The sequence below is a fragment of the Porites lutea genome, chromosome 1 (genome assembly GCF_958299795.1).
Source record: "Porites lutea chromosome 1, jaPorLute2.1, whole genome shotgun sequence".
Classification (NCBI taxonomy): domain Eukaryota; kingdom Metazoa; phylum Cnidaria; class Anthozoa; order Scleractinia; family Poritidae; genus Porites; species Porites lutea.
In genome coordinates, this window is record NC_133201.1 from 26,382,300 (window position 1) to 26,395,580 (window position 13,281).

Genomic DNA, 13,281 nt, shown 5'->3' on the forward strand with positions numbered 1-13,281 from the left:
TACACATTGTTGGTAATTGTGCTCAAAATTGTGGGTGGCTCCTCCTAAAATGTTCTACAATGATTGGTATGCAGGATTTAATGGAGACGAACCCAATTGTGGAATTGCACACATTTTGGCATTTTACTAAAGAACAGTTACCACTTACAGATATTTCAAGTAACAACAATTTGCCGTCTGCCCTCTTAGAGTTTCCTTCCTTCCGTTTAGTTAATAACACATATAACCCTTAAAGCCCCAATATCCAAATTCAAATTCTCTGTACCGATCTCAATACGTTTTCTTAAAAAATTAGTTGTGATAATTTGATACAAGATCGACGCATTTTCCCTCTAGTGGCAATGGAGTTAATTCTCACGATCATTTCTTTCCATTCTGTTTTGATATTGTTAGAAGAAACTTGATGTTGATCCCTTTTGGGACTTAAAGGGTGGAATCTTACAGATTTTGAGAGATGTTCTGGAACACAAGAAGCTGAGTTGAACGCGTTTATTTGCTTCCTTACAGCTCGTAGAACTCTACTAGTTGAGTCTTCAGATGAGATGCTTAAGTGAATCAAGTTTAGCTTACAAAGCGGTTGTATTTATACTGAACAATAAAGTTAATTGGTTTTTAGCAAGACTACATAGTATTCACATGTAGAAAGTAGGTGTTAAGGCAAAACCGATTTACACGGCACGATTTTTGCTTACGACTATCGTGCGCGACTAGCATATACGTCATGACTTCACGACAGATCGTGTTGTGTTAATGCACACGACATTCGTACGACACATGTGGATGTGATAAGTGAAAATTGTGCGCGTGTGGATGGTCAAAAATGATGACGTATACTAATCGCGCACGATATTCGTAAGCAAAAATCGTACCGTCTAAATCGGCCTTTAGGAGGTTCTAGACCTGATACAACAAAAGAAACCAAAATTTAGTTGAATTCAGCTGCGCGTGGAAAAAATTGGCAAAATTGGAAATATCTCTATAACCAAATTCCTATACAAGAAACTAAAACAATGGTTTGAAAAAAACCTAATTTTCCTAAGATTCTGTCGAAACAAAGTCTAGTTTGAAAATATCTCGATAACCAAATTCCTATACAAGAAACTAAAACAATGGTTTGAAAGAAACTTAATTTTCCTAAGATTCTGTCGAAACAAAGTCTAGTTTGAAATTAGGAAAGTAAGTGAAATTTAGCTGAATATGGCCCAACTGAGAACAAAGAACTCAAAAGGTGTTGGGTCGCGTGGCACTAAGCTACATTCACAATGAGGTATGCAAGGCTGAAGCAGAAAGCAGAAGTGAGAACTAATTTCAGTTTTAGCTAATTTTAAGCAAACGAACTTCGTTTAGCAAATTGCTTATTTTCCTTTCCACAGCTGAAAACACCTACTAAGCAAAGTAATTATTTCTATCTAACGAACTCGTTTTCGTGTTTTAATTTTTGAAACAAGCTTCAAGAGGTGATTCTTAAAGTTAATTAAAACTTAACTATCAAGGTCAGCGTACAAGCCAAATTTGAGAAAATATTAAACCAAACCGGCCGTCCGTCCTGTCAGTACTTTCCTCAATAGTAAATACAGCGAGCGCAATATTATTTTAAACAAGCAAAGCCGAAATAAAAGATAAATACTGAATTAAATGTAAGTTGAGCTACGATGAAAAGGCGACAGCAAAAGGCCTCCGAAAGTGTGCCCCCTTGGACTTCACGGTGTCACGTAAATTGCTCATATTCAATCTATTGTTTTAAAATTGATAAGCTCGGTTTGCTTTGACTATTGCCTTGAAGTAGCTAATGGTTTTATTAGTAAATATGTTTGTATTTTTTTGTGGTTTTCATTTATAAATTTTTGTATTTTTTTTTTATTTTTGTTTTTTAAACCCCTCAAATTTTAACTTGAGTAAATATGGCCAATAAATTAGCAGCTTAGTACTAATAATAACTTGGGTAAATATTAAAATTCCTGATAAATAGTTGATGGAATTGATGATAGGCTCAAAGCCATCTAGAACATGACAAAAACACGAGCAAAGCGGCTTACATTGATTTGAATCTACATTAGGACCCCGGTTTAACTCGAATTTTTGGATGACTCGAACTAAGTCCCATTTCCCTAGGATTTGATCCTACTTTTCAGCCACGTTTACTCGGATAACTCGAATTCCCCGCTAACTCCGGAACTAAATTTCGCTTCCCTTGATCCGAATTTCCTTCGTTAACTCGAATTCTGGTTCATAAACTCACCATGAATGCCATCCTATTAGCTTTTCCTTGTCTTGTAAACTGAGGAACAACCCCAAAAACTAACACTACAGCGATTTGTTTTTTACTGCTTCTTAATAAGGGCAACGAACACGTCATGTATGTGACCCTCGTTTCCCGGTATTCATCATGAAAACGCATAATCGTGTTAAAATTTCTGATGAGATAAGTTAAATGTGCCCTCTGCTATATACTTTTAAAAGTGCTGAAATATCAATAAACTATCACTATTACCATGGGAATTGAAGATACAATCGACCCCGATAACTCGAACGCCCGCTAACTCGAACTGTTTTTAACCTCGGGAGATCAGGCCCGATTTTAGCAGTTCTCATACAATCTCTCCTACGTAGTCGCGCTAAAATTCGTTTCGCCTTACCCGCCGGAATATTATTTACAAAGAGAAACGAAAATAGAGCCGGGCCTCAGGTTAACTGTTTTTAGTCTCCCTTCTCAAGAGTTCGAGGTACCGGGGTTCTACTGTACAGGTGAATCCTTGTTAACATTTTTTGCCTCATTAGCATAGGCTCATCGGATGAAGCTAATAACATTTCTGAATATTGAAACACCATAACAATTTCAGTTATCTCTGAAAATTCGAACCCGATATACCAGATAATTTCAAAGAAACTCTCTTTAAAAAAGCCCAAAATTAACAAAGAATGTATGAGCTCATCAAGTAATTTTGCAGTTTTTAACTGCTGCTATTTTCTTTCTTACTGATTGTAAGGAGCTGAAACTTGCACAAACTCTTTAAATTTACTGCGCTATTTTAATTTTTGAACCTAATTGGTATATACGGCTACATCTTCTTTCATCTTCTATGGGTTAACTTGATGTTAATGAACTAAAATGTAAACATGACGACACAATGAATCCACCTTTTCAGTCCCCACACAAAAAACCTTTCACTAAACTATACGTTTAGTCTTCGACATAAAAAGTGCGAAAAATGGCTTAATTAACTGAAGGTCTTTACAAAGACGTTTCGTATGTTATTTTTGGAACTTCATGAACTGAAATTTTGGTAAAGATGGATTCTTTCCCGCTTACTCGAGTCTTGGTTTCCTCACGATCAGAATTCTTTTCACCCGTCAGGGGTTGATCTTCTCCCAAACTCAAGTTCATAGCACCAGTATCTTGGAACGAGGATGCAATTGACGGCATGTTCACTTTTCCTGTTTGCAGTTGGTTCTTAAAAACATTCCTTCCAGCAAATCCACGTACTTCTCCTTGCAGGTCATTCAGAGGCAGCAGCAATGCCAGACAGCAAGAGAAAGACCATTTGGGATTCTTGAGCCATTCTTTTATAAAGCGATAGATGTATACAATATACTGAACTGCAAAGAAACAATAGTCATAGTTACGTATATTTAGGACTGTCTGAAGTTACCTCTCTCTTTCAAGAACACCTTTTTAAAACGTACGCGTTGACTTGACGTTTTATTAGGCGGAGTCCTCTATTGTACTGTCTTAACACTTCTCTATGAATATGTTAGCTCTAATGTCAAGTCTTGTAGATTACTTACTCTGACTGACTTGCGTAGCAGTACTTACATACATACGCACTTACCTACTTACTTACTAACATACTTTTAATTAATACTTATAACAATTACAGTTAGAATGGCAGTTGAAGCTTAACCGATTTACATCGTGAACTACATTTTGGCCGAAAACCAAACGCAAGCACGGAGCTGGCATCGCCCTACTTGTGATTGGGGAGCTTTGACGTTGTTGTTTTCGTCGTCTTGGTCGCTTAGACTTCCTGTTCACGTTCCAATTTGAATTGTAAATATCATCCCCGAAGAACAATTCATGATATGCAAATGAGTTTATATAATAGGAAATACTGGTACATTTTGTCCTATTCACTTCACTTTGCTGACACGAAGGGCGATTGGCGACTCAGTGAGTAAGTCGGGTTCCAGATTACCTTCATTTAATTCAGTCTATCTTGGGCTTGTCCTAGGTAAGATTGATTCCCCATACCTTACTATAATTAGTAACAATACCCAGGGTTGAATATTATACTATTGAAGGGTAAATTAATAACCGAAGTAGTTTTAGACTTAACTTACCCACGAGAAGACCGATTACCAAAGAATTTGCTCCAAACACCAGTACCTTGAACATGATGTTATCCACATATGGATCGATTGAGGCTGGAATGTTCTCGCTGTTTATCTTACTCACAGCTCCTATTCCCAAGTTTACAAAGGTCACAGCAAGAGATATCAGCATTAGTCTGTTCTCGAATGGGTCCACAATGGGGCTGACATAGGCAAAAAACATTCCATAGAGTCCTGACATGACGCAAGCCAGTCCGACATATGTTCTACTTTCACCACCAACCAGGATCAGACCTGACGTGAGGACCACCTTCCGTACTGTGTCTACCAGTTCCCAGTACCACGAGCGCGGATGGTAGTTTTCGAAAAGGAATCGCAAGCCTGTGGTGACTTCACTGCTTTTCACTTTGATATCAGGATTTTGATGCTCGTCTTCCATTTCATTCTGACTTGTAACGGTCAATCGCGCTTTCCAGAGAGCTATAAGTGATGCTGTGGGAAGAAGTAGTATGTAAGCGACTGCAACGTAGGCAACGATGACTGATCGACTGTAGTTTGTACTCTCACAGTCGATACTGTAGTCAGTCTTAAGAAACTTTGGACAGTGGGTTTTCGTTTTGTCCGAACAAAGCAGACGGCAAGTTGGGGGAAGCACGCTAGCTGTTTTGGAGCAGGTACTGAGATATGTCACGTACAGGAAGAAAAACAGGTTTCTCAAGATCAGCTCTTTCGTTTGAGAAGATTTCCTTAACTTTTCTTCTTTGGAGGAAGCACTCCGTTCGAGTAGAAGCTTTCGTAAGTAATAAATGAGAATCGCAACGATGATGGCTGTGGCATTCATTGCAAGGATTGCAAACAAGCTCTTAAAAGCATTGACCTTTAATTCAGGGAAGATGCAGTGAAGAGGGGCAATCTGAAATACATTAAGCTGTATCATCTCCGAATATTTTCCAATGATAGAAAGAGAATCTGGCCATTTGACGTACGAAAATGTCTGTAACAGTCCATCAGTGACTTGGTAAAAGCCAATGACAATTTTCAGCCTTCCAAGTATCATATCCACTATGGATCTTCCTTTTTTCTCATTCTCTTGCTTCTTTTTACTTGACCATAGGATAACTAAAATAATGAGCAGGATAACTGCCATCACGATCGACAGTTGTCCGATCATCCATTTCTTCGTTGGGCACTTTTTGCACGTTTGAAACTGTTTATAGTAGCCATCACTACAAATTTCACACAGCGGTCCACGATAGCCGTCAGCGCAAGAAGAATTGAAACCGCCATTGCAAGCCTTTGGTTGTGGACATTTGTGCGGCGTAGGAACAGTGTATGGGAACTTGATGAGGGAAGCATTAGTTGAAGAAGAATTCCTTGAATCCAAGAGATTACGTGTAAATGATTCATAAAATTGTTTGTGGGTCTGATTCTCCCATTTCCACCAGTAATGCTTCTTCAGCATAACATGATCATCCACACATTGTAATCCTTCTTCATTGCATTGTGTGCAGCCTTCAAAAAGATGGGTACGATGAAATCCTTTCAGACAGCTGCAAGCCCTAAACCCAGCAAATGTGGAAGTATCTGTACCTACAAAAAGCAGAAGTCTGTTAGTTGAATTGTATGTATTGAAACCACGAAAATACATTTTTTCCATTTTTAAAAAACACAAAGTTTGAAAGCTTGCAGGTTTTGTCAGTTGACGGCTTCATTGTCAAATGTGTTTAAATACAACAAAGCTACTTCATAAGAAAGTTTCACCGCCTTGAATTACAAGGACAGCATAGCCATGCCGAACAAACAAACAAACAAAGCATAGGCAAAACCCTAAGGATATGGGTAAATAAATTCTCAGTTCAAAACCGACGTCAAGCTTTTCTATCTAGCCTGAGAAAACAGCCTACATTTGGCGACGCTACCACTGGTTTCCCCGCCAGATGACGTCTGAGAAACGAGCGCAGAAATTCCATACTGATGACGAGTCACTACCCAGATCTGGGTAGAGACTCTGATTGGTTGAATCAAATTTCCCACGGGGCAAGACCAATCAGAAGCACTACCCAGATCTGGGTAGTGACGCTTCATCAGTATGGACTTTCTGTGCTCGTTCCTCAGACGTCATCTGGCGGGGAAACCAGTGGTAGCGTCGCCAAATGTCGGCTGCTTTCTCAGGCTATTCTCTATCTTACCCGACAATAGTCCTTATGCATGTCTACTTCAGACGAGTAAATTTAACCACCAAAGCTCGTTTTGAAATTTTAAAAGTTATAGAATTTTGCATAAATGAATTCCAATGGGAGTAGAGTTGAAAAGAGTACTCACGCTTATTAAGTGAAAATGAGAAGTTTGCTTAGAAACGAGGCTTGGTGGTGAAATTTGCTCGTCTGACGTAATCAAGCTTAAGTGCTATTGCAAAAGCAGAGAATCTCGTTCAGTCTTCACCTTTATTTTCTGAGCAGTTTTATCTGAACTTCACAGACGTCATCAGATACTTTGAACAAGCTATCAGGGCTAACGCAGTTTCTGTACACTTTTCACATTCCATCTTCTAACTAGGTCGTGAGTTCGATTCTCACCTGGAGCTCGAAAAATTTTTCTGAGCTTTCTGGTGTTTGATTCTCCTTCTTCTTTAATTATAAATTACAATCAAACCAGGTCAAGCGTACCACCATAGATTCTAATGATGAAATCATTATATACAACTTATTAACCTAGAGTGAGGTCATTATGGGGAAATCCCCGTAATGACCGAACGGACGAAGTTAATAAGTGGCCATTTAGCGCTCTAAATATATAAAACCGCAAGTAATTGAGCCTGCGATCAATTAAAACCAATAACTCGTCAGTGCATAGCTTAAAAAAACACAAATCACCTCAATGGGTTGTAAACTTGAGCCCGCGATACAGACATGTCACACTAGTCAGCGGATACCTTTTTCACAGCTCTCAATTGAACATAACATAGATTTTCACTATCGAGTTAAACACTGCAGATTGTATGTGCTTTGGACACCTAGCGAATAATGCCGGCCATTACAAGAAACTTTTGCCAGCTTAGCAGCCAATCAGAACACTCGTACTTTTGTAGCCATATAATAGTTGACATTTTGAAATCTTGTGGTGATTCTTATCATTCTTACTAGCATCCGATGAGCAGTAAAATCAGCAGATGGTTAAAATTATTTTGTTTTCTTCTTCAGTTCGAGATAGAATTTTATTCAAAGCCATCGAAGACGATTTCTCTTAATCTGATAGAATGCTGAGAATCTGCAGGGCGAAATTCACTGCCCATTGACATGCAAGAATGTGGTCAATGTTTGACTAAGTTTGACTACAAAATATGCTTACCTTGTGGACAAGCAACGCACTCACGGGCGCTTTTACCAGGCGCCTTAGTGTATGGCACAAAAGTTCCATTTGGACATCTGAGGCAGCTGTCATTGACAAACGCCATGGTATCCGAATAGAAGCCTCCTATAAGAAAGTGTAATTAGAGTGAAAGTGTCCTTGAAATAAATTTAAATTTGTAGTCCCAAAATATGACTAAAATGGACCTACAGAGCCGACAAAAAGTAGTTAGTTTGGGGTAAAATTGCCAGGTTACAAAATCCTTGGTTTTTGGTCCGACGTTCCTTTTTAAATTCCATGACCTACAAATAACGTAGAATTCCCTTAATATGATTGGTTTCTGTGGACGGACTTTACTATCAGGGGCGGATCCAGGATTTTTTTTAGGAGGGGGTGCACTCGTCTCTTGCTCTTCTTCAACACCAATAAGCAACGTAGTTTTTTTTGGCAGAATACCAGTTGTATTAGAAAACCGTAGGTCATCTCAGGGGAGGGTGCGCACCCCCTGCACCGTCCCCCTAGGTCCGCCCCTGACTATTGCATAACATAAGAAAAAAAAGCTAGCATCTGGTCGTATGAAGAGTCCAATAAATGTGGCTGGCTGGATACTGGGAAAGTTAGTACCAGTTTTTGCGTTTTTATGAACCGGGACAAAAGAGAGTTTGAGCATCACGTATACGGCAAACGGTAAACGGCAGATTCAAGTTGAGAATTTCTCAAAATAGAAAATGAGCAGATAAAAACAGCTCAAAACAATTCTTATGGATAAAAAATTCCATGAAACTACTAATTTGTGTTGAAATAATGAAAAGTAAACGACAATTAAAGTTGAAGTACTGGACCCAACGTTGTTCGCCTTGTACACCAATGACCTACCAAGTGCTGTTACCTCTGGCTCTGTCTTTATGTAAGCGGATGACACCACCTTTTATTGCATAGGGGACACTGTTGATAACACTGTCACTTCGTAAATAAAGCTTTATCGGAACCGAATAGTTGGTGCTTAGAGAACTCTTTAACTCCTCACTCAGTTAAGTGCGAACCTATGTTATTAATGAGAAAACTGCACATTGGGCCTCTAAATTCTGTGTCTGTTGGAGAGGATCGGATCGAGTGGGTGAAACACACTCGTCTTTTGGGCATAACACTATCGATGACAGGCTTTCCTGGTCACACTAGCTTACAGATGTAAAAAAGAATTTTGTTCACAAACTGAACCTCCTGAAAAGGAGATCGTTTTTGGGCAGAAAAGCACTATTGGACTTGTACTCCAAGATAATATTACCATCATTTTTGTATGGACTTGGTTGTTTTGGGCGTCTGCCCTAATGCGGACCTTGCACATTCACTGGAAGTACTTGATTGTAGGGCTGCCAGAATAATATACAACTTGCCCCGCGATGTGCCTACTGATGAAGTATACAGAATTTTGAATTGGAATACTTTAATACTTATATTATAAAATTATTAATTAGCTAAACTACTCCATAGCGTGTTTATCGGTTTAGCACCTGTGGCTCTTTCATACTTGACAAATAAATCTTGCACTGCGTACAATTTCAGAAGTAGTAATAACATAATTGTCCAGCGTTTTAACTCGCAGTTTCTTAAAAACTCTGTTAGCTATAGAGGCGCTATTCTTTGGAATGCGGTTCTCGACTCATCTTACAGGCCAGTTTACTGTTTTTTATCGCAAAGTGAAGAAGGACTCTTATTTTAAGGAACTTGATTTTAGCGCACAGTCGGTCCAGTCGCTGCCTAGGCACTACCAAGAGTTTAAATGTTTTTAACTATTTTATGTTTTAAATGCTGTAGTCAAATTACTTAGTGGTAACTAATTTAAATTCATTTTAACATCGCATCTTTTTTAAAATCTTACTCTATATTTTTAGAGTTTCTGTTTTAGTTGTATATTGTAAGTAATGTTATCCCTATTTTTATTATAGTTCTATATTCATTTGTTATCACTTTTACACGACCCCACAAGCTTTGACCTTTAAATCCTTTCGTGTTTAAATAAAGGATATATTGTTGTTGGGAAACTTGATCACCTGATTCAAATTCGCGTTTGCCGTTAGATGTAAACGTGATGCTTAACCTCTCTATTGTCGAAGTCATTAAAACGCCAGAAAGAAAGAGCAAGGCCAATTAATATCCAGCCATCTTGTTGACATTCTTCTTGGGCAATTCAAAGACAAGTAGACCGTTTAACTGATAAATTCAGCTCACAATGTGTCACAACAAATTTTTACAAAGAGAAAACTATTAAATAAATAGTTTTCTAGTAGCAATACAATATAAATAAAATAATGTAACTCGGGGACGATTTTGAAAATGTTGAAAAATCTTACAGCGATTGTTTCATCACTTTTAAAATTATTAGCGCTTAATTCGCCCTCGAATTCTACCACTGCTGTTTGTGATTTGAATTCATCATCACCCATAAGACAAGAAAAAGCTCCAATAATAATCATGTAACACAATATATATTTTACCTGCAGGACATTTGACGCATTCTAGACGAATTACGTTTACAAAAGTACCAAGTGGACATGGTCGTAAATTGTACTCATTTTGAGTTGGATAAGCAAAACCAGCTCGCTTAAATGAATGGAGTAGTACTGTGCGGTTGCCCGAATATTTCGAGAGGTTAAGGGAAGTAGAGTTATCTTGACCCAAGCCGCTAAATTGAAAGATATAAATGTTTCAGTAAAAACGTTTATAAAATGTAATAAATTGACATCAAGGTCGTTCAAAAGATCGGTACATCTTATTTATCGAACGTGTTCTGTATGGATGTTCGTGTTCTGTATGAATGGGTTTTAGAAACTGCACTTTTAATTAGTTTATTATACATCTAGCCGGCTTTTTGATAACGTTATCGCCAAACGGACCTTTTGTGTCGAACAATTTTTTCGGCCAAAAACTATTTCCAAAGTAGCTATTATATAAACTAAGAGTGAAACCATTGCTGCTGCTGCTTCTGCTTCTTCTTCTTCTTCTTCTTCTTCTTCTCCTCGCTCTTTCTTTTTCTACTAGCCTTTTCCTTCGTTACTATGATTTTGGAGCTTCTCGGGCTTAAGAAACCTGCCTTTTGACGCTTTTTCACTCAAATGACTGCAAATTTCGTTAGGTTGGTTTTCAAAAAATCGGCTAGACATATTCTCATAATTATATGAAATAAAGAAAGAAGATAGATCTAGATTGAGTTCACAAGTTTAAAGCCGAGGTTGCTAAACTTAGCCGGCAATCAATTTCTATAGCATCGTACATTCAGTAAGCAAGCCATCGTCTCGAAATCCCTTTATGAATTTTCTTAAAGCTGTTACTCTTTTCGTGATTTTCATTGTCCAACTAAGTTAATAATGGAACTGAGTGAAGTGCAGTTTGGTCTTAAATCATACACGTGATCGGAATAACAAGAACTTGAATCAAATGGGAGAACACTCATCGTACCTTAGAAGTTGCCTGCAAAGATTACCTTCCAAAAGGTAGATGTGTCCACCCCTCTTTTCGGGAGCCACCACTTTTGATTCGATTCTCGTTAGTGACCACTATAGCTTGGCTTTTTGGGTGGTCGCTTATGAGAGGTTCGACTTCTATTGCAACGCTCTTTCAACATCAAGAAGGGTGATATTTATAAAAGTTTGATCAGAGAATGATACGTTCTTAAAAAAAGCGGCAGAAAAGGGACAAAAATCCGGATTCACCTATACCTCACAGTGCAAGTTGAGAAAATGGGTTCCGCAAAATTTAACTTCATCTCTTCAGTATAGTTTACATCGGGTTGATGCATGAAGCTAAAGTAACTCAGTAAATGAAGGTCAAAGACAATGCAACCGCATATTAGAATATTATTAAGGCATTAAAGAAAGTTACAAACAGATAAATAGTGCAGCGCTCTCGTTGAAGTGAATCCGAAACTTTCATGGTACCAATTTTACCATCATTCATGGTTCTACAAAAGAAAACGAAAAATGGATAGTTAAGTCGTTCTTATTGATATCAAAGCCCGATTCGCAACGAGCGAAGCAACTGATAGCAAGGACACTAATAATTGAGTTTTATATAGAATTCTTCATGAAAAGTGTGCTCGTACGGTGTTGCACAATTGCAAGCTGTTAACGTATCCTAAATAGAACGAGTGAGCGCAGTGAACGAGTGTGATTCCTTATAAAATGACAGCGAGTGCATATGTTTATCATTTATATATTTTCTGGGGCTATTGCTAAGGAAGATGCAGAACTCCCTCTGTTACGTATTTGGCCAATTTCTACAACAGTTCTGATAATATACCAATCGTACTTACATGACAGAAGTTAGGTTATGAAAATCATGAATAGACAAGACTCGGAGGCTCACTGCTTTTAACTGAGTGCGAATCATGAAGCTGCAAAGAACGAAAAGTTAACTGAAAAGTTTTTATTACCATTTACGTTTGTTTGTATTACCACTACCATTTGTTCCCATAATTATTACTAAATGTTTTAACAAATTCTTTTCAAGTTCTTTCAAGCTGTCACACCTACCTACATATCAGCACTACTTGTACCTTGAGCTATCAATCAGCTTAAAGGAGCTGTGTCACGAAAGTCAGCCAAAGTAGGAAATTACAAAATGCCCGTTAAATTAAGAGAAACAAAAATAACCGCTTAAAACTTTAAAAGAAGGTTAAAATAACATCACAGAAATAACAGATGCCACGGATGGGCAAAACTGAAGAAGATTGAAACGGATTGAAATAAGGGTTTTTGAAAACTGTCCAGCTTAACAGTTTTTCAAAGTTGATCCCAGCTGATGGTAACTTCAAAAATAATGCTCAGGAGACATATTTGTTTGTCTCAGATCTCTGATTTTGTCATTTAAATCTAATTTCTTCGTTTACTTTAAGTTCCATAGCGATTGAGGGCGAGTAATTGGCAAAATTAAACAAAATGAACTGGACTGCCGTGACACAGCCCTTTTAATGGTAAAAACAATTTACAGTTGCCACGTGTCAATACCACCTTTTATGGCACACCTTCTTTCAAATTTTTAGCACCCAAACTATAAAATAGTTTAGACTTTAGATGATGATCTTATCTTCATCTTTATTCAAAATTTGCATTTCCGCAGTTCACATTATCTTCATGTCTCATTCCTTTCACGGGTTAAGATAAACTCAACAAATTGGCCTGCTCCCAATTTGTGGGTCTTCATAGCTCAAATGGTAGAGCACTGCAGCGCTAAGTTACATTACAATAATCACTATGGCGATCATATCTTCATTAAAGTTTGTATTTCTGCAGTTCGCATCATCTTTATGTCTCATTCCTTTAACGGCTCAAGATACATTTATTCCATTTTCACTGCATTCGTTGAAACAATGGTATCACACATAGAACATATATATATATACACCCGTTTTCAAAAAGGTTTTCATACAGAGAGATATATAGATAGATATATACTTTTGTTCTCTTGCACGTGCGCCCGTGTGTATTTTCACTTGTTATTGTCCAACTTGTGAAAAATTCGGTTCGACGATAAATTTTTTCGTCGTCGGGGTTTTTGTTCCAATTTGAAATGTCGTTTTGATTTTTTTTTTTTAGAAAAATACATGCC

At 37.8% G+C, this 13,281-nt stretch overlaps 1 protein-coding gene across 1 annotated transcript; it reads right to left on the reverse strand.

The window, feature by feature from the left end:
• Positions 1-3,232: 3,232 nt before the first annotated feature.
• Positions 3,233-12,988, reverse strand: LOC140926922 (uncharacterized). Its single transcript, XM_073376597.1, has 7 exons — positions 12,912-12,988; positions 11,987-12,067; positions 11,561-11,635; positions 10,173-10,360; positions 7,678-7,803; positions 4,339-5,919; positions 3,233-3,597 (listed from the first exon to the last, which is right to left on the reverse strand). The coding sequence occupies exons 1-7, from the start codon at positions 12,986-12,988 to the stop codon at positions 3,233-3,235; spliced, it is 2,493 nt and encodes an 830-aa protein (XP_073232698.1).
• Positions 12,989-13,281: the final 293 nt, after the last annotated feature.

What these genes read in the sequence shown, in the direction of transcription:
- LOC140926922 (XM_073376597.1), bottom strand. Translation starts at nt 12,988, where the DNA reads ATGAGACATAAAGATGATGCGAACTGCAGAAATACAAACTTTAATGAA. An exon ending in GTGCGTTGCTTGTCCACAAG is followed by an intron (nt 5,920 to 7,677) that starts GTAAGCATATTT and finishes TGCTTTTTGTAG; the next exon opens with GTACAGATACTTCCACATTT. An exon ending in GGTAATCGGTCTTCTCGTGG is followed by an intron (nt 3,598 to 4,338) that starts GTAAGTTAAGTC and finishes GTTTCTTTGCAG; the next exon opens with TTCAGTATATTGTATACATC.